The following is a 25,536-nucleotide window of genomic DNA, read 5'->3' as shown; positions in this document are numbered from 1 at the left end:
GGGACTTTACCAAAACCACGTGAATGTTTTTGCGTTTCAACAGTTTTCAGAGGGTAACATTTGAAGTTAATCAACTCTCAGAGCAGTTAAGTCGAGTTTCCTTGTTTTGCCAATAGTCCTCTATCTTAAATGACTTTTGTGCAGGGACAAACAGCTGCCTGTTAATAATTCCCCACAAATTCAACGTTTATCGCTGCGTTCTCGTTGGCTGCTTCAAATTAAAAGGAGAACAATCAGGTACATGGTCAATCATAATTTATTCTTATGCTAAAATGTACAGCATTTGAAGTGACTGACAAAAGGAGAAAAGTCATAAATACAAGAATGTCATTCTGTCCCATTTTTGTGCACATAGCCAGGTATTTCCCCCCCGTTTCTTACCAGCAACTCTGTACAGGTACAAAGGCTACAAAAGAGCAATATAAACAAAAACACAAGTACAAGTTGCGTTTTACATGCAATCCATTAGCTTAGTTTGGTCTATTCACAGGCGCTATTCTTCTACACTTCGGTAAAATATAAATCCAACATTTTATAAAGATAGAAAACAAATCTACAGATGGAATGAAAACGTAGCTTTTAAAGGCATTATGTAAAATATCAACTTTGGACTAAATTTATATTTTCTTTCTCGTTATTTTTCGTTATAATCATTTAGTTCTTTTTAAATTCTGCCACACTTCTGGACATTTTGAAATGTTTTAGAATCTTTCTGGGTACAAACACTGAGATATGCTTTGTTATTTTTGACAGAAATCAGTCTGCTTTATTAAACAGAAAGCTGCCTCAAGGAGATCTGTTACAAAAAGACTTCAGAATTATACATACATAGCAATAAAACCTCTCAAACCAGAACAGAAAACAGGACTAAGTTGTCATTTCTTTACATTATTAGAATTAACAAAATATAGTTTCATCTTTCTCCCCGTGGAGGGAAACCTAATAAAGGCCAGATATCTTTAAAATGGCTTGCTATTAAGCACAACACTTGTACAGTACTACTCAATGCACTGTCACTAACAGAGACTGAAGCATGCTAGTTGTCACTTTACAAAATAAGTACAATAATTTAAATATACAAAGGCATGAGTATAGTACAAACTAATTGCCAGCACTGTTAGACAGGTACACTGAACAGGTTCAAACAGCCACTAACTCCACTTGTAGCAGGCACATTAAATGGCTTCATTTGAGGCTGCTACACGACTGCAAGAGCACTGATGAAATCTCTACGTCTGAGATCCGAACCCGCCCAACTCTAAAAGACACATCAGAGACACTAACACTAATTAAATAGATTTTCATCGTAATGATGTAAGGCTTCCCATCTGGAGGAACAAAAATACTTTTTAAACATTAGCTTCAAAGTTGACTCATCGATGAAAAAATTTTGCATTCTTTCCAAGTGCTGCTGCTGGTTTTTAAGTAATAAACAAAAATTAAAAATTAAAATAAAACAAGGCCAGATCAGTGCATCTTTAAACAGCAAAATGCACGTGAGAGGAACCAGCTTGGTCCTGCGGAGAGTTACCGCCTCATGAACGGCCCTTTCAGGGACTGCTTGGACATGCCTGTGTTCATGTAACCATGGTGACCAGCTGGAGTGTACACCATGTTGCCATGTGGTGGAGCCTGCATGGGCTGCTGGGGGTATGGCTGTGTTCCCATCATGCCCATCTGCATAGAGTACTGGGGTGACTGGTTCATATAGGCATGGTTGCCATGGTAGCCACTGTTCATCATGGGCTGGCTCATGCTGTAGCCATTCATGGCGTTGAGGGAGGACATGTTCATGGAGTTGACATTGTACCCTGGCGCTGGCATGATGTTCATGCGTGGCATGGTGGCCAGCGTCCTGGATGGCGCCTGCATGGCCACAGTCTGTGGCGGTCTGGCGTACATCTGCTGCTGGTGGTGCGACAGTGGGGCAGACTTGGAGCGTGCAGAGATGTGACTCTTCGAGGCCATTTGGGGCTGGATCCGCTGCGAGGGCGAGATGCCCATGTTGCGCTGGAGCATCATGGGCGGCGGGGAGCTGAGGTTTGGGGGAGGGGTCATGGTGGCCTGCACCTGTGGGTTGGGGACTCGATGTGGGGTCTGGGACAAGGAGATCAGGCTGGAGTGCTGCGATGAGAGCGAGGGCGTGTTTGCATAAGATGTTATGGGGTGTGAGGCCGAGTGGTTGAAAGGCAGCGGGTGAGGGTGGTCGATGAACGTGTTGGTGAACTGCTGCAGTTTGGCCAGACTCAGGCCAGACGACTGAGAGTAGTGCCCGCTGCCGTACTCCCCCTGGTGGTTGATCCTCTCGTAGAGGGCGAAGTTTGGGTTGCCAGATTCAGGGATGTCTGCCAGCTGCATGGTTGTGGTGAAGTTGGTGGGGATGGCGCACTGTGCCATGGGCTGCTGCTGGCTGTGCTGACTGTGTTGATTGTGAAGACTATGCTGAGGGTGCTGATTGTGCTGGCTGAGCTGATTGTGCTGCAGGTGGTGATTGTGGTGGTGACTATGCTGGTTGTGGGGATTGTGTTGACTGTGCTGGCTGAGCTGATTGTGTGGACCATGCTGATTGTGTTGGCTGTGCTGATTGTGTGGGCCGTGCCTGCTGTGGGAGTTGTGTTGACTGTGCTGGCTGCGCTGGCTGTGTTGACTGTGCTGGCTGTTGCTGGGAGGCCTCTCCACCACCACGCAGCCCTGTGGCGACTTGACGTTGCAGTGCGGCGGCGAGCTCAGGCTGTTCTGCTGAATCATGCCGCAGCTGCCGGGGTTGACTGCAGCCATTTGCTGGCTCACGGCACAGCTGCTTTGGGCCAGGCCACTGGGGGGGATGCTGCCATAGGAGCAGCTGTTCTGGGAGGGGCCTGCCCCACAGATGCTGCCCCCCATGGTTGAGTCGTAGCTACTGGGGTTCTCGTAGTTCTCTGTGGTGCTCTCGATGCTGCCCAGATCACTGAAGCCACTGTCCACCACCTGCTGCGAGTGATCTGAGACGGACGGCACATCCATCATGGGGCTCGTCTCCATGTTGTGGAGCGAGGGCACTGAGATGGCACTGTGGTCGGGGCTGATCTGAGTGTAGCCGCTCTCCAGGATGGAGACAGCCGGGCTGTTTACAGAGCGCACTGACTGACTAGGATGGGACTGCGCGGAGGAAAGGGGGCTGCTGTGGTCTGACTGAGGGCAGTCATCCAGCGAGGTGAGCTGGGGGCTCTGGGCCACGTGGGTGTAGGTCTGCAGGCTCCTGCAGGGCTCCTGGCTCTCCACACACTCTTGGAAAACAGCCTCCCGTTCAGTCTCCTGCGTCAGGGACTGAACAGCTTGGGCCGTCTCTGAGTCAATCTCAGCGCAGATTGGGGGATCCTCCCTCAGCACGGGGCTGAGCGTCTGCCTCTCTGCGGTCTGAGAAGGTGGGTGATCCGGACAAGGGCTCGGCGCGTTCTCTTCCTCTGACTCAGAGTCCACAGGGTTATCAGAGTCTACGGCTGCTACTGGAGCAACTGCTACTGCTTCAGATGGTGGTGTTGCTACTGTTGTGTCAGTCACTGCCTCCTGGTTGTTTTCTGCAGCGGTAGCTTGTTCCTCATCACTACATTTTACTGTAGAAACCTGCTGACTCAGCTCAGAGTCATTGTCTTCTTTTGGATCTAAAAAAGGTGGGGGGCATTCAGGTATATCTTTCCAACTCTGCTCCAACTCTGCTTTGCTGCTCTCAGGTGCTGCAGTCTCTCTCTTAGTGTGACTGTCTTCTTCATCATCCGCATCCTGATCCTCCATTTGAGTTCTCTGCTCGTCCTCCTCCTCATCCTCCTCGTTGTCATTCTCCAGTGCTACAGCAGCCTGTGTGCTGTGTTCCGCATCTTTGGCTGGGAACTCCTGCTCGTGTTCGCTCTCCTGCTGGTCGTCTTCGGGTGGTTCTGGGGAATCCCCTCGGTCGTCAGGCCGGGGGGAGAAGGGGCCAGGTGAAGCGGCAGGTGAGCAGACCGGCGAGGCGACGGGTGATCCCTCAGGGGAGCTTGACTTCTGAGAGGCATGGTCAGCGGGACTCGAGGGCTCAGAGGGGAGCCTCTCTGACATTATATCTGGACTGGCCATGCCTCTGCCAGCTTTGCTGCCCTTCTCTGTGCCGGCAACATCCTGGTCTGGTTCATCTTTTGCTTCTTCAGTCTGAATGTGGTGCTGCTCCGCTTCCATTGGGGTTTCAGGGGGCGTGTAAAGGTTGAGCTTAAAGCCCATCTTTCGTTCATTCTTTAGTCTCCATTTGGGAGGGCCACGTTTCACTCCTTTGGGCCAGCCTTTCTTCCGTTTCACCGGACGGGGTCTGCCGGGTCTCTTAGAGAGGACGTCAGCTCCTATAGAACAAAAAAAACATGAAAAAAAACACATTGTTTTTGTTTTGTCACAGAGAAAGAACATTCTGCGAGGAAGTAATGCACTTCAATAATAATGTAGAATAATAATTTTTACGTTTATGACACGAAAGATGCAAATACCTTCATTCCAGTGTTCACGATTGTCTTTCCGTGCATTTTTCTCCAGCCTCGGGCGACCTCGCCGCCGTTTTATTGGCATTATTGGCTGCTTCTCTTCCTGTTCCTCCTCTTCTTCTTCCTCTCTCTCGCCCACTCTGCAGGTCCGCTCCAGCAGGGGCATAGGGCGCTCATCCTCTGAGTTGTCGAAGGGCTCGTTCAGCACCTCAGTCGTCTCAGAGATGGTTTCTGTTGTTACGCTGCTGTTTATTCTCTTTCTCTTACGCCCTCTCTTCTTGAGGACAATGGTTCTCTGAAACACAAACACAAGAACAGCCAATGAAAACACAGAAAAACCTTGTGAAAGTTGCTTTGCAGTCTGAAAACCAGGGCACTAGGTTGATGACCTCCATGAGGATATAGCAGAAATTCATTCAGGCTTTTGTGCTAAATGTGAAAACGTTTAAACCGCACTGTTAGACTAAACGTTTGAGCGATGCAGACTAGTGTGGAAAACCACAAATGAGACAGGCAAAGTAAGCAGAAACCACAGTCTATATTTTACATTCTCCAGTTGTTTCCCACCGGCCGCCTATGACTCAACCGCTCTTCCTCCGAAATCCTCCACAAGAAGAATGTGAAATCAATACTGTAACTAATGCACCGAAATAAACCCCAACAGCCACTGTCATTCTCCTCTGGTTTCCATACAGTTTCTGTTGATAAGGTCTCCCTGACATCACGCAGCTGGCTGTAATATTATCTCCAGCACAAGGGGGCAGTGCCATATAAACAGAACAGATGTGAAAAGCACAGAGGAGGGCAGTAAATTAACCATGACCACTGACAATAGTACAAGGTTTATCCTGCACAGTCTCAACACTAGCAGTGAAAACACAATCTATTATCTACAGCTGCAGGCACGCGGGGCGGCTGCAGATGACAAGAAGAAGCCACTGAACCCTCCAGTGAATTCATGAATATTTATCAAACCTTTCCATCTCACTAGAGTACACAACATGGTCCCTAATGAAGGAAGAAATCTTGTGATATACATACAATTCCACATTTTCATGGAATAAAATTCCAGATAACCACAGAGGAAATACCACAGAGGAAAAAGGGCAACTTGCTGTTGTGCTTAAGATCATTCACGTCAACAAACATTAAAAGTCACCTTTCTCTTGGCTGCGAGCATCGCATGGGCTTTTGTCAGGATGGGTGGTGAGCCATCTGAGCCGTCGGAGTCATCCTCGTCGTTGTCGTCATCATCCGCTTCATCATCGCTGACTTCCTGCAACTGCTGGATGCGTCTGGTCCAGGGAGGCGCGGGGCGGCGTTCATACGTCCTGTAGGGGACCTTGCAGTGGACCTTTGTGAGAGGCTGTCTGCTACCGTGAGTCATCATGTAGCCCTCTCTCTCCTCCTTCTCCCAGCAACTGGCCTGCTCCTTCAGCCGCTCAGCCTGGTAATTAAACAGACAAGATGCATTATCTGTGGGAAAGGCGCACGCACGGCTCCAACATCTGAGCAATGAGGCTAATGGGAAAACAAGAGATTGGAATTAACATCATGACAAATGAATCACTGTAGGTTTCTCCTGATAATAAAAGCAGCGTGCCGATTGGATTTCGGCCCGTCATGGAGGAAACATTTCCATTAAGCAACCGTGGAAAGATTGAATTTCATGGAATATTCAGTACTATTAATTATGTAGGTAACTGATTTAGGCCAATTTTGCACAACATTAGATGCCTGCTGACAGTGAGAATGCTTTTCCCATTAATGCCCTATGTTTGAACTCCTTAGCTCATCAAACAAACATACAGTAACAGCATTGCAGGCGTGTGTAACCAAATAACTAGTGCCTGATAATTGAACGAGGTGACATACATCCATTTCTGCCTCCCTCTCCTCCTCGGACAGGACAGCGTTGATACTCGTGGAGGGTGTCCAGCGTAGGGCATCGGGGTCCACCTCGTTGTGACGTGGGTTCGCCCTCTGCCTCTCCATGTGCCTCTGAATCAGCCGCTCTCTTCTGATCAATACAATCCTGTGTCACAGTGAGAAAAGCCTGTGAGTTTGTGTCCGCAAAAGAACAGACCGAGTACAAATATTTCAGAGAGGAGGTGATGTGTGGTTAAATATGAGTACAAAGACGAGCTCTTTGGGACACCAGGTGCTCCATGTCCTTGGGGGTGCTTAACCTGACTTACTTCTGTCAATATTCAGCGGCATTAATGGATACGCTGTTAAAAATACCCGATGGCCTGGATAAGTCAGACGGCGTACAGAAATGGCAACGCCGGCTGAAGGAGACTGCGGCTCGGAAACTGACCTGCCATCCTGTCTGTCAATCATCCCGAGCTGCTGGAGAGTAGCGGCGATGTCGTGCGGACACATCCCAGTGGCCCTGCTTATTCCTTTAACACTGATGTGTTTATCAGGGTGCTTATAAAGGTACTCCAGTATGACACTTTTCCAATATGCCAGGTAAGATAAGCGACCCAGATCTGACAGCGGCTTCTCCGGGGAGCCGGCTTGTCCTTCTTGCCTGGTGAGAAGGTAACCTAAAAAGACACAATTCAAACAAAAACAAAATGCTTTAGTCAAGCTAGAGGCCACCGCTGCTGCCAGGTTATTTCAAATTGCAATTCGATATACACCCCCCCCTCTTCTGCCATTATGGATTGCATATTCATGTAGGGATGTGACACTGAACCCTGCTTAGGATTTCACCTTCAAATAGTATAAAGGGAGATGAGGCAATCACTTTTTCTCCCCTTCAACCTTTGTCAGATGCTGTGAAACACGCTGGCAAGGGCAACAAAGCAGGTTGAACGAGGGGAGTAAAGAGGAAACAAGCGACAAAGCGACAGAGCGTAACAGAGTAGCAGCTGGATATCATTGCTCACAAGAGACTGCACTTAGGAGAGATAACGTACAAGAAAAAAAAAACCCTAATACTAATGTGTATCTGTGTGTAATTAGTTTTATAGCAGCCCTGTCAAGGGTCATCCATTATGAGCGGCAATAAATTAATTAATGTCTTTTAATGTGCACAGACTACTGAGAACCAAACAAGCAAATCTAATCACCAAACAGTGAACACATAATATTCCAGTAATCAGAACAATATTCATTACTACAACTAAGAAGAGCCTGTGATAACAAACACTTAGGGATGAATATTCAAATAAATTAATTGAAAACAGTAATGTTTCATTTTGTGTGATTTCACGAGTATATTATCATTAGTAACACTAAAGAGCTACTTTAAGTGTGAGTTATTATTTGAAAGAAGCCTTTTTTTTTTTCTTACACAAGCTCCCACTAAGTCTGTGCTCTCCCAGCTACCTGAGACAAAGTGTTCCTCTAATACAGTCCAATATAACAGAAAAGCTTAATCTAAACAACTTCCAGTTCCAAAGCTACATTTTCCAATAAAGCCTTCAAAGAGCTCAGAACTCAGCTGTGCTCAGTCTCCCTTAATCCCCGTCTTTGTTATCAGCACACTCTCAATATCACAGATCCTCTCGCATCTCTGTGTCTCAATGGCTCCCAAAGTGAACAGGAAATCAAATGCTCCATTACCGCCCTGCCTCCCTCTCCGCACTCGCTCCTTTTTCCTCTTCTCTTCATCACACACAAACTCAGCAAAGAGACAACTCTTGGAAATAATAAAACGCCTATAATGACAAAAAAAAAGAAAAACACTGAACACAGAAATCCACTCAAGGCAGCGACTGTTTTCATAAGTGGACCGTGAGGCTTTAAATATTGTATGTGTTGCATTTACTGGACTAAAAAAGAAAAGGAGGATCTACACCTCATCACATCTGAGGCAGAGAGAGAGAATTGGGAGCATTTTCTATGAAAACGTTCTTCAGGCGAAGCTGAAAAGCTATTGGCCGTCAAATAATGTATGCAGCCATAAAGTATGTTTATCAGGCCTAATCTGCTGTGATCGCCTGAGCAGTGAACTTGAATGCTCTTGATTAGGTCACTTCAAAGCCTTAACCAAATAACAGCACCTTGCCACAAGCAACAAATTCACCCCTTAATCTGGAATTGTTTGTCAAGACCAACGAGAGAGAGAGAGAAAAAAAAAGAAAACTCAGTCCAGCGGTCTAAGAAAGCATTAAGGAACTTACTGAAATCAATAAGGAACCTTCCAAATCCTTGCCTTTGGTACTGAGGCATGATCATTATGCAGGAGACATTGTACTTCTGCTGGCAAAGCTTTTCCTGAGGGAAGGAGAAACAGATCAAGTATGTCAGAGCTCTGCTGAAGCTGGCAATTTACTGCACCTGCCATTGTCCTTGTCTAAAGCTGTGCACATGCACGTGCAAACCCCCCCCCCACACACACACACACAGGGTGATGAGCTCACACTAAGAGGTATTACTACTGGCAGTTGTTTCCTGATTATCTAGCAGTTTTATTTTTCAAATATAAAATAATAGTGAAAATATGCATCATAACACAAAAACTCTTTTTAAAACTATTTTACTTTGTCTAACTAAAGCTGCTTTTAGACATGAACTCTGCAAAATGTTTGGACAATCGGGTGCGGACCTTCTCCCAAATGTCCAGGTCAGACGTGTTCACAACAAGAGGGACATTCCAGAACATTCGGGTGAGGGGAGCTGTCTGGGTAGAGCATGCAGGAGGTGGGACAAGACGTATAAATTCCACTGCTTTGTCAATGTCTTCTATTTGTATTACGCCTATTTTTCATGTTGCGATATTTGTATTCTTCCAGTTTTGTGTCGATCCCGCACTAGAGACGACATCAACACGCCCATTTCTCCTGCTGTATGGACAAACTTGGACATTTTACTAGGGGACTGGCAGAGAAAGTTCCATAAAAAGTTCACGTCAACTGACTAACATTTGGGTTGTCACATACAGCCCCACTGGTTCATATTCGAACAACGTCCGGGGTTTGGTGCATGTCTGAAAGCAGCATAGTAGTTCAAAACATAACAATATCCAATTTAAAGTTCTGTAAAATAGATAAAAGCAGCAAATCCACACAGTTGAGAAGCTGGAGGACGTGAGTATTTGGTGTTTCTGTCATGACTCATCAATGAAATGACTCATTTCTTAAGAACTGCTGTGGGAATAAAGCTAAATCCAAGCTACAACAATGGACAGGTCAGTCTGTGTCGCCATTCAAAAATGATGTGCGGTATTCCTTCATTTCCCATATAATCACTCTGTAACTCTTACCTTGGAGAAATAGCCCACAAGATGACAGCCTTTCTCATCATTCTTTGTAAGTATGTAGAAGAGGAACGGCTCCACATCATAATACAAGGTCTTGTGATCCAGGAAAAGCTTGGCTAACAGGCAGAGGTTTTGGCAGAATAGTTTGCTGACATTTCCATCAACCTAAGCACGGAATAAAAAAGAGCAAGAGGACACTGTTCAAACCGTTCCCATTTTTCCCTCCTCCTCCCTCCCAGAGCCCATTCAGTGGAATCTCATGCAGCATACAGTTATTGCTTTATTGCTGTGAAGGGAAGCTGACCTCAAATACAGAGAGGTTGTCCTTTCTGTAGATTTCATTGGCTGGCGGGTGGAACCAGCCACACTTCTTTGTGTGCCTCTGGAGAATGTTTTTGCTTCTCATGTACTTCAGACAGAACTCGCACAGATAAAGCTTTTGTAATCTGGTGGAGACAAAAGAGAGAGCTGCAGTTTGTACTTCAGCATGAATAGATATTTTATTTAAAAAAGGACGTTGGAAAGAAGCATTATATTGTGGTGTTGTAAAAAAAAAAAAAGAAAAAAAAAAAGAAAATAATCAACATTACCTTGAATATTCAGGCGGGTAAGGCGACGAATACCAGGTTTGAATCTCATACTTCCCAAATTCAATAACGGCAGGGCAACGCAGGGAGTCTGTGTTCATCAAAGATCCAGTTCTCTGCAATAAAGATGGAACAAACACATAAACACAGTGACCCATATAATTCAATGATAGTGTCTCTATTCACCAGTTTCTATTAATGTATAATAAACTGTCAAATCAAGTACAGTTCACAGATCTTATGAAAATTAGAGATAAACTAAATGTAACCAAACACCTTCACTAGTTTTAATACTTGTATTAAAACATTATTTATTGGTAATCATGGCATGAAACTTCAAACTACATCAATAACTTACTAACCCCCCTTTGTGTGTTGGGATTATTATTAAGTATAAATATTGCATTTTCCATGTCAACTGACAGTAGCTGAAAATATAAAAAAATAAACACAATTGCAAACTGCTTGGTTCAGCCTGTTGAAGATAGTTAGCCTTGTTTGTTCACCTGTGCGGCGAGTTCCTGGACACACTTGAACGTCTCTATGTCTTCCTCTTTGACGTGGTCTCTCGACATGGCCGCAAAGTCCGTCTGGGCCTCCTGCTTCACGTGCAGGTCCCCGTTGTGGCCTGTTACAAGCACAATAACCCAACATCAACACATCGGATAGCAGATCAGCAGCGGCCTGTTTGAAGCAGCCGTGGCTGAATAATCTCATAAATGCATTTTATGCAAATGTGCTTATACTGTGAGTGCTGCTGCTGAGCCTGTTTGAGGCCATGTCTCTGAGGAATTTCATAATGTATCATCTTTGCATGTTTATATGAAAATCCCTAATGTAATGAAGTGAAACTAAATCACTCTAATTGCGTAACCGCTTTCATGTGCTTAGTCATCCACCAAGACAGTTTCCCATGAATTAAGAAGCAGATGCAGTGAAGAGAGCAAGTGTCGACATGAAAAGCAACTGATGTTGGAAAGCAGGCAGTAATTTTATGAAAGACATCAACACCATGACTTAACCAGCAAAACAAAAACCCATTACGTGTGGAAGTGATCTGTCATTAACATATTTATGGAAATGTGCTGCTGCAGTAAGTATGTTTGTGCAGTATATTGTTTAAAGTGCTTGGAACTTATATCCATTTGTTTTTCCTACGTGTGATTTTTTAAACTGTGACTTCACTCCTGAAGACGATGAAATATAAGGGTTGCTGCAGCCCTGTCTATAATCATCATGTCAACTTGGGTGGGTGAATCACTGGGTTGTATGTGTGTAATGACCACTGGAAGTGAGGTTGAGTGGAGACAGTGATTTGGAGAGTGAGGGTGGGATGAGGAAGAGCACTGATGTGACTACAGCCTCTACTATGTAGTGATCACAATGTGGGCACTACTGCAGAGGGTCAAGAGCAGAGCAAGGAGCATGAGGGGGTTAGTGGGCCATGCACTATGACAAAAAGCCAACGGGCAAGAGGATGGAAGCCACGTAAACTCCGCAGCCAAGTCAAAACGCAACGAAACTGGGTTAAGAAACTAAAAGAATTCAAATTAGGCAGAAGATTAGTAGTCTGTTAGAGTGCTGAGGGTGTCCTCTCAAAGAAAAGATTAGCTCTAGTCTGGAAAAAAATAACTGCGAGTGTTAAGCTTTAAAAAAAAACAAAGAAGAAACTTAAAGGTGAGGAGACGCAGGTCTTGGCTGGAGTTTCGAGCCTTGCTTACCATGATTATTCTCAGGCTTAATTCTTCCGTCTGTCAAGTCTCCCTTTCCTGGCGAGGGGGGTCCCTTCTGAGGGCTCACTTTATACCTCAGCCTGCCTAGTGTCCTGTGCTTTTTAAGGAAGGGGTTACGTTTGAAACGACTGACCATCTTAAATGGGTGTCCTCTGGGTCGGCCCGGCCCCGCAGATGTGGAGTGTAACCTATTTTTAGTAAACTCGTTCTTTCCAAGAGGCTGGGGCCCCGTTTTGGATGCGTCAGGTGAATCCTGCTTATGATGCATGCGCTTAGGAGGCGCATAGCAAGGTAGTCTCTTTTTCCGCGACTGTCCCTGAGTAGTATAAATGTGAGAAAGTCCGTCAAATAGTCCCTTCAGTTGGCTGCTATTACAGAGACTACTCAGGGAAGGAACACTAGACTGGCTGGAAGAGCTCTGGGGCGAGTTAGCCGAAGTGGAGCTGCTGGACACCTGCGAGGGGGGGCTAAATCCCGGCAGCGTAGGTGCCGGAGGAAGTGCAGAGGACGAGAGGGTTATCATTTGCGTGGCGTCAGCAGCGAAGGTAAAGAGCTCTGGGGGCTTGGACAGTTTGGGCGCACCCTTGTCTCGAGAGCTTAACTGTTTGGCGGGAGACTCGACGGTTACAGCTCGCGAGCGACGGCCCACGGGAGAAGGGGTAAAGAATTTGGAAAGCCCATCGATAAGCCCTTTGGTTTTCTTGTTAACGGTGAGTGTAGCTGGGGTGGAGGTGGGCGTGAGGGGTAGAGTGGTGGTGGTGGGGGTGGAAGTGGTGAATTGGGTGGCGTTGACCGCACAACAGGGGTCTGCAACAGCCAATCTGTCTCTGGCGTCCTTCACAGATGCAGCATGACCAGATGAAGGTGTGGAACAGACGGTAATCTTTTGACCCCTACCAGGTGACCCCCTTCCTCCAAGTGCTACCATGCAGCCGTCACCACTGGTTACAGAGCTGCAAAGACAAGAACAACAGTGTTTTAAAAGGTCACATCTCACTTGCATAAGCACATTTGAGCTTTCTTCACATGACCTGTGGGTAAAATCCGGAGAATTGGCTACGGAAATTATCCGCAGTTTGCCTTTCACGCATGCATAACACAGCGGGAGGTTCTCTGCACAGACGCGTTCACAACAGTATCAGATTCTCCGCATTTTTCAGGTGGAGGTGGAGCGGCTGGGTGCAGCAGGTTGAGGCAGGAAGTGACATATTAACTCCGCTGCAATGATCACGTTATTTTCTTTGCAACACAGACTCCAGTGTCTGCTCTTATCACCGAAAGCTCTCTAGACACATTAGTCGTGTCTTCAACATGTATCACACCGCTTTTTCACCCGGAGATACTTGTTTTCGTTTTTTGTGTCTGTCGCGTGTTAGAAGCACCCCCCCCCCACTCGCTCGCAGTGAATCCAGCTGGGATTCCCCTGCTGTGTTCTCACATTTTTTTGAGATTTTACGGACATTATACTAGGAGGCCGGGCGAGAAAAGTCTGCAGGAACTGTGGAGCGTCTCACTCTGACATTTGCGTTCACACATGCACCACCTCTGGGAAAAAATAAGGAGGAGCTAATGTGGAGTTTGTTGCATGTCTGAAAACAGCTTTAGTCAACAGCAATTCTGGGATATGTGTGCTCTAATCAAGTAATGTATCACAGCATATTGTTTAAAAGGGACCACACTTTAGAAGAGGTATGAGTAATGGCTTAAATGCAGATTGCTTACAATGCTTTTATGGTTTTATGTAGTAAAATAGCAAATAATGGACTTTGAAACTAATGCAATATTTAAACATTGTGGTGTTGCTTTACTTAAATAAAGTAAGTGAGTCGATCTTCAATCTCTAGGCTTGTTATTTATCCCTGTAAGAGAAAGGTTTTGGAGTTTTCGGAGGCATTGGACACATTTTGCATCCAAAACAACTCAGTAAATTCAAGTTGTGCTGGAGTCAGTAACTAATTATGATCAGAATTTCCCTGTTTTCTTGTCTTGACTTAGTCACGACCTGGTGTGTTCAATTAAGCTCATATTTTTTGTAGTTTTGACCATAATTTTCTATCAACTATCTGTGACTGTGCTCACCAAAGTAATTACTCAGATTAGGAAACTCACAACACAGCATCAGGTCAAACAGACTCGGCCTGTAAGCTGCACTGGATGTTTACAATGGTACGATGGGGTAATCATTTTACTGTCAGGCTAACCTGGGGGTTGTTTTAAAAACTGTATTTGTGAACCTGTTGAACTTCTTTTTGGATAAGTTGCTGTGTTCCCGGTTATTAGCAGAAAAGTCACGGAGTGCCATCTCATTATTTTCAACAGGAGCGTCTCTTTTTACAGATTTCTGCACACTTACATTCTTTGTTTGAGCTTATTTCTGGGCCTTCCGATTGGCTTTGCATATCGACGTTTGATCTGATCGGCTTTCTGGTGCAGCAGTTTTCTCCCGTTCTCCTTTGGCCTGCATACTTGGCAGATCCAGGTTCCTGGAGGGTGTCCAAACACAGAGAGTATCGTTTGGGTTGGGTTCATCAATTCGAAGGACATACAGTACATTTATTTGAAACATCTCCTTTAATACCGCGAACTGGCGAGAATCCCACCAGCTCACAATGACAATCAATTACTCAGCACAAAGCGAAAATCCATAAGAAAAACATTGGGTCAATTCTCTGTCCAGAGAAATAGACTTCGTGTCAGACTGTTGAGCAAAGCTATGTGACTTGTATGAATTGCCTGCCAAATGTCCTACTACTGTACGTGCACCATCATTACAAGCCTCGCTGTGGGGTCAGTCCTGTAATCCAGAGATAGCAAATCTCCCCGGGGATGCTGGAATAATTTGATATGCATGCAAAGCTCCTAATAAGCCACCGCAGTCTCACAGTGTGCTGAGTGACAGCCCCGAACGGCCGTCTGTGAAGAAAAGGCTTTGATTTGACAGCAGAGGAGGAAACAGAGAAGCCAGACAGTGTAAACACCTCACCTTTTGGCATTCTTGAAAGCGGTGGGTCGCAGCATTCCATGTGAAAGCCCCGATCACATGAATCGCAGAATAGCATCTCATCCTGAAAGGGAACAGCAGGCATGTGTTAGGGATGTCCCTGTTGCATACATGTAACACCCTCCCGTCATTTAAAGTCTTTTGGAAAAATAAGCCCAATTGTGCACAAGAGAGGCTTTAAAAATCTGAGGGAAAACCAGCAAATCCTCAGGGAGACACAAAATGAGATCTACCTCTGAGCCAACAGCACAAAAAAAATGGTGTGAGTAAAGATGTATGCAACGTTATACTTACAGCATTTTTCCCCTGTATTCGACAGGAACTGCAGGTTTTGCATTCGATACACTGCCACCGTAATCTCTTCACATTTGAGGTTAATTCGGGAGAAAACTTCAGACATGATGGATGCCCTTCAGATGCAATCAGAAATGCATTTTAGCTTTACACACTTTCACCAACACTGAGTCACAGAGCCACAGACCAAGACTTTCCATTTATTCACACAGTGAGGTTAAATATTAACATATTACAACACCGAAAACAATGGTGGGCCTTCATGTCCGCAACACATTTTTTACCCCCACCACAAGTTGTGCCTAAAAACAGTATGATCAAACATCTGAGCCGCTAATTACAGATAATTTGATCCTAACGAGGCAGAAACAGTAGCAGCACTCATTCTAATGGAAGCCGATCCATGAAAGTCATGTAAACGCTCGCCTTCTCCCTCACCCTGCTCCCTCTCATGGTTGTAAAACAGCTGTTTTACAGTCAGAGAACAATTTGTGTACACTAGGAGCGGTTAATGAAAACCACCTCGACACTACTTAGTCAAATTTGAGCTATAAAAATGTCACCAGGAGAACAATTCCTTACGGCATTTAAAATAATTGTTCAAACATAAATGACTCCTTGGCAGAGGTAATTTTATGGGGGGTTAGCCATTTTTGTGTGGAACTAAAGAACTGTAAAGGAAATGCCACGAATCTGCACAGAGAACAGGGTTGATCTTTTGATCCACTGCGCCTGGTGCACGCTATAAGAAGAATCTGAATTGAGCGAAAATGATTTCAGATTCTATAATGGCCACTTACAGAGCATCTGCCCTTCTTGAGCCCACTGAGGGTTGCAGGCAATTTACATCCCTTCAAACACTCAATCTGAACACTGTTCTTCAAATAAGTCCCTTAAAGGGAAGTGAAAAATGTGAGTAAGAATGTAACATCTGCTCGACCGATGCTGACAACTGATGCGGCTGGGGCTCGGTTATATGACGATAATAACTCACATGACAGAAATGTGTCTATAATCACAGATTTTTCTCGAGACTTAACGCTAAGGATGCTTTAATATCTATCGTCAGTCCACCATTAATATAATGAATTTATACTTTGATTTTTGAGGGCCTCAGATATATTTAACAAATCTGATTAAACATTTAGCCAACTGGATTTCCTGAAAATTCACTATTCACAATATTATAACACTAAAGCAATAAAATGACCGATATAAAACTGCTGCTGTAGATATTTTGACATTTGATTTTATTCACATTATCCACCCGACTTGCTACTATTCTAAAATCAACATTATCATTCGGATTGGGTGATAATTCCACATTATTCTCTTCATTCATAGGATAACATTCATATAATACTTCAGGAAATATAAGAATCTGGTCGACAAGATAAAGGATTCCAAGCAAACAGAAGCTAAAAATGAGCAACATTTGGCTCCACTTATGAATAATATGCTATGCTAGTGAGTGAGTGACTGCAGGGCGACTTACCACTGCTCCCACAGTCTGCACAGGACAGCAGCTCTTCTGGCCGCTTGTCCCGATTTGACTCTTTCGTTCCAAGACAGAAACTGCATATTGGGATAGGGTCGACCCGGAGCTGGGTGGGAACACAAACAGAGACAAACTGTTTAAAAAACAGAAACGGGCACGGGCTCTGTTTGTTTTTCTGACATTTTATCTCGTCAGGATTTTTTGAGTTCACTGTCGACATATTGCCGGTTATGGAGAGGAGATAAAAACCAGTGTGTGGATTTAATGAAAACAGCTTCAAACATATGAAAGCTCAGAGAATGAAGGAAAAAAAGAGAAGGAGCTGAGTTCTCACAGACTGAAATGAATAATAAATGAATCTCATCCTCAGAGATCTGCTGCGTTTTAGATCCACGTCCTTTATCCATTACATCTGAATGGGTAAGTGATCTTAGTAATCATAGTTTAAGGGCTTAATCCAATTCTTAAAGCTTGCACTCCAGTCTGAAAGGATTAACCAGCATGTAATCAAATTACCTCAATAATAAAACATGCCTCTCATTGTTGCTGCCATGATCCACTGTAAATGTTGCAAGTCTCTGAACAAACACTCATTTAAGGGCTTACAGAAAAGTTCAGAAGTAAAATATTAGCTCACGGTGTAAGAGGATTTCCTCATTGATTACTCGAAACGAAGAAAGGCTGACTTCGCAGGGAAAAAACTTTGTGTCATCTCTCATACAGCTGCCAGTCACAACCTGTGAAACACTTGTCAGACTGATGCATTATGGGATTCACAGGGTGTCCCTTTAAATAGTAGATCATATACCCAAGCCTCTAGAGGAGCATCAAACAAGCGGCTGCCTCCGTTCATGAATTTAACGGTAAACAACGCTCACAGGGTGTGACCGTAAATAACCAACCTCATCATCAGTTTACACACTAAGGCCTCGACAATTGAGTGGAGCTTTGAAGGGCACTCTGGGGATGCCCATAACAGTTCCTGGTTTCTATGACGCAGATCATCACCATAGTCCTCGATCAAATTTGTGACCTCTAAATCTACATTGATTCTGACCTCTTCCAGACCAACAGTTTAATTAAGGGAGATGTTTGTTTCTGACAGGAGTGTCTTTTACAACCTGTCACACCATCCAAATGAACCCCAGGGGAGAGACGCAGCAGGGATTCAGAGTGAATTTGGTCATTGTTCCTTGCTGTTGTATCAATTAGTTGTTGCAGCGAAGGGGAAGCAGTTCACCGCCACATCAATGATTACTCTATTTTCCAACCTGCCAGGTCAATATCTGAAAGCGGCTCTAGCACTGGGAGTTGACTGCTGCTTGCAGAGATGTGATTACGGACACAAAAACACCAAAAATGCTGCTGTGATGAGGCACCACCTCTCGGTTATAACACAGCTGAGCCACGGCTCAGACAATGAGTCATCAGTGATTTTCATTCTGTCTCACATCACGGAAGAAATATTAAATACATAGCCTTCAACTGCAAACTTGTAGAACAGTCGTGGTCATGAGTGTCATTCATATCCCACGAGAGCTGAAAGAATTGGATGTTTGGCAAAAAGTAAACAACTGTGAGAATTTACCGAGAATCAAGTTGCAATGTCTAGTTTCAGCTTTTTTATTTGTGATAATTTCTCTCTCACAGCTATTAAGTCACCATCTTTAGACTGTTTTATTCTGACAAAACAAGCCAAGATGACATCATTGGTTCTTAGAGCTTGTAAAATGTGTTTTTCATTACTTTAGGACATTTTATGGACTAATGAAAAACATTAATCAATAATGAATAGAATTACTAGCTGCAGCCCAACTTATAACCCTGATGTTTTGTTAACTTGACTACACAAGGTCTGTCGATTAAAAGGCTTATGAAAGTTCACATTCACTCATGGCAGCAACAAAGAAATATTAGTATTTGTCCTTGATCACAAGTCATTCTACTGTATCACTGCAAAAAAATAAAAAATACAGCCAAAGGCATGTGAATACAAGGCCTCAGGGTTTTGATTACTTCTTGTTATGTACAAAAACGACATGTCATTTTTACTATGTAGCCTGGAGGCAAACAGAAATCAGTGAGTCTTTAAACTCTGATTTTGGGGTTAACACACGTCATAAATATGAATTCTACAAGAGAATTACAGATACAAGTGAGAAAACTTGTGTAAAGAGCTCGGAACGAATAAGACATCAGCGCTAATGTGCAGCCTGTGCATACTGCTGATGAAACGCTCAGGGGCTGATAGGCAAGTGAAAGCCTTCACTTCATAACACAGTCTCCACTGACTGCTCCATGACGTCTAATCCAGGAACCAGAGAATGAATTTCAATCAGGGAATATTCTTAGGGCCTGGTGATTAGAACCAATAGCAATTTGCGATCTGCACGGCATGAAAATGTGCAAATAGAGAAATAAACACAGCTGAAGAGATGCTGATGATTTACTTGGGGATTCTAAATTAAGTACATTACAGGAAATTACGCTGCTTCAAAAGAGCAGGCTGTCCTGAGTGAGGGGGTGGGGTCCTATTAGAACACTGCTGGTGGAGAGAGACAGAGAGAAAGAGAAAGAGAGAGAGAGAGCTCAAGTGGTTGCATAACACAGCAGGAAAAAAAACCTCTCATTCCTTCCCTTTGTTCCTGCCAGAGTCTCTTCAGAATCTAATAAACTCTAAACCAAGACTGCCCTTTTTACCTCAAAGTATCTCTTATTCTCAACACACGTTGCGCCTCAGCAGCTGAGCAGCCAGCGACGTCTCATCCTTTTGAAGTGAATGGTAAACCTGCACTGGGCCAGGTGATGTCATCAGCCCCAGAGCAATAGATTGAAATGTTCCAAATGGAAAACAGCAGGCCCTTTCCTCTGCTATGGGAACCGGCGCAGGACACCGTGTCTCTAAACACATCTCGGTTTCACTTTTGGCCTGACCACAGACACTGTCACAGTTGTGGCTGCAGAATCAAGGTGTCGCTTCCTGATTATTCGCTGTGAAACTGGTGGGAGCAGGGCGACGGTGCTGCGAGCAACTTCGGCTGCATTACTTGTGCATAAGTTACTCGACTGCACTTCACCTTGATCGGTATCAACACACGAGCTGCCAAAAAAGCCTTCACAACAAACTATTGAAATGACTGTGCACCACACTTAAAGGGCCGCCCAAAACAAAACAATTTTCCATGACACATTTTCATGCAAATGAAGTGTAACTTAACACAAATTTATCTGCGGCTTGTATCATGGCAGAGAGCTATAATGGAAACACAATCTCTGTAAACTATAAACCAACCCCGGGTGCCAAAGCAGCGGAAGCAATGCAACCTGGAAGTTTGTTTATATGGTTTTATTTCCTCTCTGGGGCATCTCAGTTAGCACAAAGGTCATAACAGCTGCATGAAGCCTGAGAAGAAAACCCTGTCCTGCCACACATACTCCAGCTCCCATTCCTCTGTCCTGTTTGTCAGGACTAGTTTACGCTTGTGTGTCCGAGCAAATTACCAATAAAATATCCCAATTCTTTTCACTAACGCTTTGCAACTCACAAGACAGCCAGCCACATCCCTTAAGGTCATTAGGCTAGAGTTACATAACCTCTGGGAAGCCTACAGCAGACTGCCTACCACACACTGTCAGCATGACTTTCTGATTATCCAAGCTCTCTTATTATAGAGGCTGGGAGAAACGCAGCCCCAAAGGGACACACTCTAGATGGCGTTGCTTCTGATCCGCCGAGCTACAGACCCGAAGATTAAGACCACAGTTGTCCTTTCAATAAAATTCCTCTTAGTGGTGGATTTAACTTCCACCCTGCCTCCTTAGTAGTGATATCATGGAAGAACCACGGCAAAAAGTTCCAGAGAAGTTCTCACTAAACAAAAGTTTTAGGTCGTGTTGAGGTTGGGTGAGAAGATTGAGATCGATAACACATTAATAACCAGTCTATTTACTGCTGTGTCTCCCTAACAGCAACAGAAGACACAGCAAACTTCAGGCTGACATGGGAAGGACCATGCAGAGGCCAAGGTGTGTGTACCTGGTCTCGTTCATGGGGGAGGAGTGTCACTGACGTCAGGACCAAGGGGGACGTAGTTGGACACCTGGAGCCCCTTGGATCAACACCGCCATGGCTGAGCTTGTACCGGGGGCCATTTTTTGACAACCTGCCGTTGTTAACCGACCGCTTGGCCGCCAGCCGTAACCTCTGCCGGAAAGCAGGGTTATCCACAATGTTTGAGAGGTCGTCCTGGTTCCTCAGATACCTCTCGATGTTTTTCAGCGAGGAGCCGTGGTTATCATCCAGGCCCTCAATGGCCCTGTTAAGTATTTTATTCCAATCGATATGGCGCAGATCGCTTGAATTCCATATAGATTCCTTTGATGGCACAGACACGTTTGCGGGTGGGATTGATCCAACTCTTCCGGGATTTCCCGGGTCCTTGTAGGAGGTGCTCCCTTTATTTGTAACCTTGAGAATAGAGCCATCGTGAACACTTAATCCCAACTGCTCAAGGACGGTCTTCTTGTCCAGTCCGTGCGACGTAGCCACCGCATGGCAAATTCTCTCCTCCGACGGCCTCTGCTTTTGCCTTTTGATTTTCTGTATTGCTTCGAGAATCCACTCCGTGTACAGAGGGTTTGCAAGTTTTACCATGGTTGAACAATTAGACACACAAATATGTGATCCATACAGGTTCCCCCTTTCTGCTGCTGAACACTGGGTACATCCACATCCTCAGTGAAAAGGTCAAAAAGTTAGGTTCCACGCCAGCATCCACGCATGTCCTCTCAATCCTGGGTGTCTGGCGTTGATCTCGAGGAAAAGTTGGCACTAGTTAATTCCCCCAAAGCTGATGTGGAGCTATATTTAATCAATCCAACATCAAACCTGAAGAAAGAGAGAAACACAAACAGGTCATGTGCATTTTTTTTCAAAACAGCGACCTCTCTTGTAAATGATCTCATTATTCACATTCTCTAAAGTGGGTATAAAAGCTAAGCTGGAGGAATGCGGGACTTTTAAGATGTGCTACAACACGAGAAACAGATGGATAAGAAACAGATGCAGGAGCTGTCATGGCTGCTGAAGAAATTAGACTTAATCCATTGCCTGACAGTAATAATCCACACAGCAAAAAAACAGATGTCGGTTCCTAAACAGACTCGGTTCGGTTCAAAAGCAGCGAACAACACGGTGGCAGGAGAAACTTGTGCAGAAGTTCCGGGAGGGAAAAAAGTAGAAACCGTCTCCTGAGCAGATCAGATTTTTTTTTTTTTTTTAAACATGTCTCCCCCCCCCCTCACTCTCACACACACACACACAAAGTTAACACTTACACTCGCAGCACGTTATTTCCACCGCGACGTTTCTCGATCTGCGACACGAGGGAGCGGACGCAAAAAAAAAAAAAGGCGCAGAATCTACGTAAAGTTTAACCGTTACTCGTCCACACGCGACTTTTTCCTTTTTTTTCTTTTTGACAGCTCGACGTCCGCTGCGAAGGAACCGAGCAAGCGAGCGAGCGAGCGAGCGCGAGCCTCCCGGTGACAGCTGCCGTTGCGAACCGATCACAGCCGCGTAACGAGCCGACGATCCCCGGTGGCGACGAAACCGAGTCCAAGCTGCGCCGAGTGGAAGCCGACAGATGACAAGCGCCGCCGAGCGTTACCGATTGTCACCTAAACAGTCGCCATTTTGTTACAATGTTGTAGTTTACATGAATCCGACATGACGCTGATTACAATCCAATGGAGTCTCATTAAACCCGTACCTACCGCTAATGGGCCCGCCCCCCTGCGACTTCAATATTGGCTGCGAGGGCGAGATCCGATTTCTGGTTTGATGGAGCACATGTCAATCTTTATGTATGAGCGCAGTGCACGCGGCGCGCCACTGGCTGCGCGATCTGTCACTTCACCCCGTCGACCCGCCTCTTAAGGTGCCTCCGGTGATCGAGCGATATCACCCGCGCACATTACGCGAACTTTACCGCCCCCGCAAAACCACAACTTGTTTTTATTTACTCGTCCGCTTATAAACGCGACGCAAACAAGCGCGAAAGTGCCGATGTCCGATGCACCGGGATGAGTGTTTAACCTCATGTGTGAGTGGCGTAACACCGGAGCCACCTTTACTCGGATTCCTCCTTGAAACACTTGGTTACACTTGAAAGTGATTTAGATCGTTTTGGACTTTAATTGGCTGTTTGTTAAATCTATCATGTGTTTGCGTTAAAAAAAATCCAACGTGTTTTAAAGTGAGAACATTCAGAAAAATGTAGCCACACGTTCCCAGCAGCAGATTCAAGAGTGTATCACTATCGCCTTTTTTTTCTTCTTCTTCTCCTCCTCGTCTTTATCTTCCTCCACCTTTTCCCCCTCCACGCACAAGAAGAGATGTTAATTCTGTCTAAACATTCAACCGAGCTGAATAAAGGGAATTAAAAGTAGCAGGAGGGTTATTAACGTGCTGTGTTGGCGTGACCTCTTTATCGCGAACCACCTCCCGATGAGGGGGAACAGCGAGCCCCGGAGGAAGGTGTTCAGCAGGGAATACAAGTTAACACGACTGCCGGGGGAGAGAGTGTCTCCCTCCATCACCGATCCTCAATCATGTGTTTCTCTCGTTTCCCCATTTTACATCCAGGAGGACATGCCGAGGAGACACAACACATCCAGGCTCAAGTTCCACGCGAGGATAAAACAAGTATGGAAGAAGAAGAAGAAGAAGCGAGGAGCTTACCGTCGATTATTTCCCTCTCTTCAAGTTTCCCCCCCTGCTTCTTCCTCTCCCGGATACTCCTCTTCATTAATCGGGGAAATGTGCGGAGACGCATCCCAGCGACGTCCCGGAGAAATCAAAAAATAAAAACAACACCACCACCGAGGGCTCGCGGGAGAAAAGGCTCCGGCGACATGGAGAAGGGAGCTGATAAGAACTAATTGAAAGGTTAATCTACACAGCAGCCTGTGACAAAGTGGTACCCTCCCCCTTCTTCTTCTTCTTCTTCTCCCACTGTAGACATCCCCACTTCACTGGAGTGGAGCGGACCGTCGCCCCTTTAGTCCGCCGCTACCATCATACTGTCAGTTTCACTCCTCCACCACCTCCTCTCACTCTCCCTCCATCAGTGTCCACTGATCGGGATCGTTTTATCTTTACCCTCCATGTTTCTCCTCAGGCTCCATATTTCTTAGTGTCACAACACTCTGCCATTAACACCAAGTCCCCACGGAGCGTTTTTAGTTCCCACTGATCGAGTGTGATTGTTTCTGACATAAACACACAAATCCAGACTTTTATAGTTTAAAAAAAAGAAAAAAGAAAATGAGCTGGTTCTTGCTCCCACTGACCAATTTCACCCAGGGGCATTGTGGGATATCATGCACTGATACCCTCATCTCATAATTAACTTCACACCAAGGAAGAGATGTTTGCAATATAAAGTAGATTATTACATTTTTCAGTCTTTCACATTCAGATTATGAACACACACTGTGTCACATTTAAAAATAGACGTTGCACGTAAACATTTAGGTCCTTTCAAAAAAATACATGTTTTAAAAAGTAAAAAGAAAAATAATAGAAGTTTCCATAAGTGTTTAAACTCTTTTCATATTCTTTAACAGAATGAGCTGGTTCCTGCTCCCACTGACCAATTTCACCCAGGGCATTGTGGGATATCAAACACCCTAACCTGTCAATTAAAATCACACCCACGAACAGATTTGGAGTTGTTAACAATATAATGCAGATTATTACATTTTGACTCTTTTCCATTGTAACGCAGGTTATGAACTGTATTGTAACTACAGCTGTAAGAAAGATCTCACATGAAAACATTTAGCTCCTTTAAAAATACATGTGTTCCCCTGAGGAAAAGGAAAAAAATATTTATTTATGATAAGGAACCTATTGAGTACAAGTGTAGCAACGGTTTCTTTTGTGTGATTTTATGTAGATCAATACATTGCCCAGTGTTTAGATGTGCAACTGTTTAACATTGACACTTCACACCACATTATGAACACACACTGTACTGCACAAACCTTAAGAAAGAGCTCAAACATTTAGGTCCTTTAAAATACATTTTTCAAGTGTAAAGAATAATCAATAATGTATTGGAGAACTGTAATTATCAGGAACATATTGAGTATAAGCGTTTGAGAAGTTTCTATGGATGTTTAATGATTTTAACTCCTAATCCAGACTTTTATTTTAATTTCAAAAAAATGAGCTGTGCTGGTTTTCGCACGCACTGGCCAATTTCACCCAGGGCATTGTGGGATATCATACACTAACACCCTAATCTGTTAATTAACTTCGCCATACCCGAGGACGTGGAGCTGTAGTTGTTAGCAATGTAATGTAGATCATTAAATTTCCCAGTCTTTAGATTTGGGCTCCCCCTCGCTCATTCACCAACTCTTTAACAGCATTAGAAATGGCAGAAAGCTCATTTTTCATGCAGTAATACAGATGTAATTAGAGAGATAATTGTAACTTCCCACCAGATTATGAACACACACTGTACTGCACAGGCAGCTTTAAGGAAGATCTCACAGGAAAACATTCAGCTCCTTTAAAAATAAAATTTTCCATGTGTTACTTGGTACAAATTGATTTAATTCACGTTTAATAATCTTTTCATTTTAATATAACACTACAAATTCATCAGATGCACTTCTTATTACCTTAATGACACTTTTAATGTTTTCAATTTACCT

The 25,536-nt window shown here is 44.5% G+C and overlaps 1 protein-coding gene across 3 annotated transcripts; it reads right to left on the bottom strand.

Moving 5' to 3' along the window:
* Positions 1-240: 240 nt before the first annotated feature.
* kat6b (K(lysine) acetyltransferase 6B) lies at positions 241-23,894 on the bottom strand. 3 transcript variants are annotated; one of them, XM_069517328.1, is made up of 17 exons: positions 23,552-23,894; positions 20,846-21,697; positions 16,807-16,915; positions 15,312-15,427; positions 15,000-15,081; positions 14,370-14,499; positions 12,005-12,969; positions 10,790-10,911; positions 10,287-10,399; positions 10,001-10,142; positions 9,700-9,861; positions 8,618-8,711; positions 6,802-7,033; positions 6,357-6,516; positions 5,641-5,928; positions 4,488-4,776; positions 241-4,346 (listed from the first exon to the last, which is right to left on the bottom strand). In XM_069517328.1, the coding sequence occupies exons 2-17, from the start codon at positions 21,461-21,463 to the stop codon at positions 1,528-1,530; spliced, it is 6,441 nt and encodes a 2,146-aa protein (XP_069373429.1). In that variant the 5' UTR covers positions 21,464-21,697; positions 23,552-23,894; the 3' UTR covers positions 241-1,527. The 3 variants fall into 3 exon arrangements, with proteins under 3 accessions (XP_069373429.1, XP_069373428.1, XP_069373430.1); XM_069517327.1 differs by lacking the exon at positions 23,552-23,894 and adding an exon at positions 22,147-22,582; XM_069517329.1 differs by lacking the exon at positions 23,552-23,894 and adding an exon at positions 22,147-22,577 and having other exon boundaries at positions 12,914-12,969.
* Between the last annotated feature and the right edge of the window lie 1,642 nt (positions 23,895-25,536).

This window comes from Paralichthys olivaceus, chromosome 21, assembly GCF_024713975.1.
Source record: "Paralichthys olivaceus isolate ysfri-2021 chromosome 21, ASM2471397v2, whole genome shotgun sequence".
Classification (NCBI taxonomy): domain Eukaryota; kingdom Metazoa; phylum Chordata; class Actinopteri; order Pleuronectiformes; family Paralichthyidae; genus Paralichthys; species Paralichthys olivaceus.
Note: the sequence above shows the minus strand (reverse complement) of the source record. Positions and strands in the feature narration are given on the sequence as shown.

Bases quoted from the DNA above. Each gene is read 5' to 3' on its own strand.
- kat6b (XM_069517328.1), bottom strand. From the start codon at position 21,463: ATGGTAAAACTTGCAAACCCTCTGTACACGGAGTGGATTCTCGAAGCA. The intron at 8,712-9,699 runs GTAAGAGTTACA...TCCTTCCCTCAG, and splicing joins TTGTGGGCTATTTCTCCAAG to GAAAAGCTTTGCCAGCAGAA. The intron at 5,929-6,356 runs GTATGTCACCTC...TTTAATTACCAG, and splicing joins AGAGGGAGGCAGAAATGGAT to GCTGAGCGGCTGAAGGAGCA.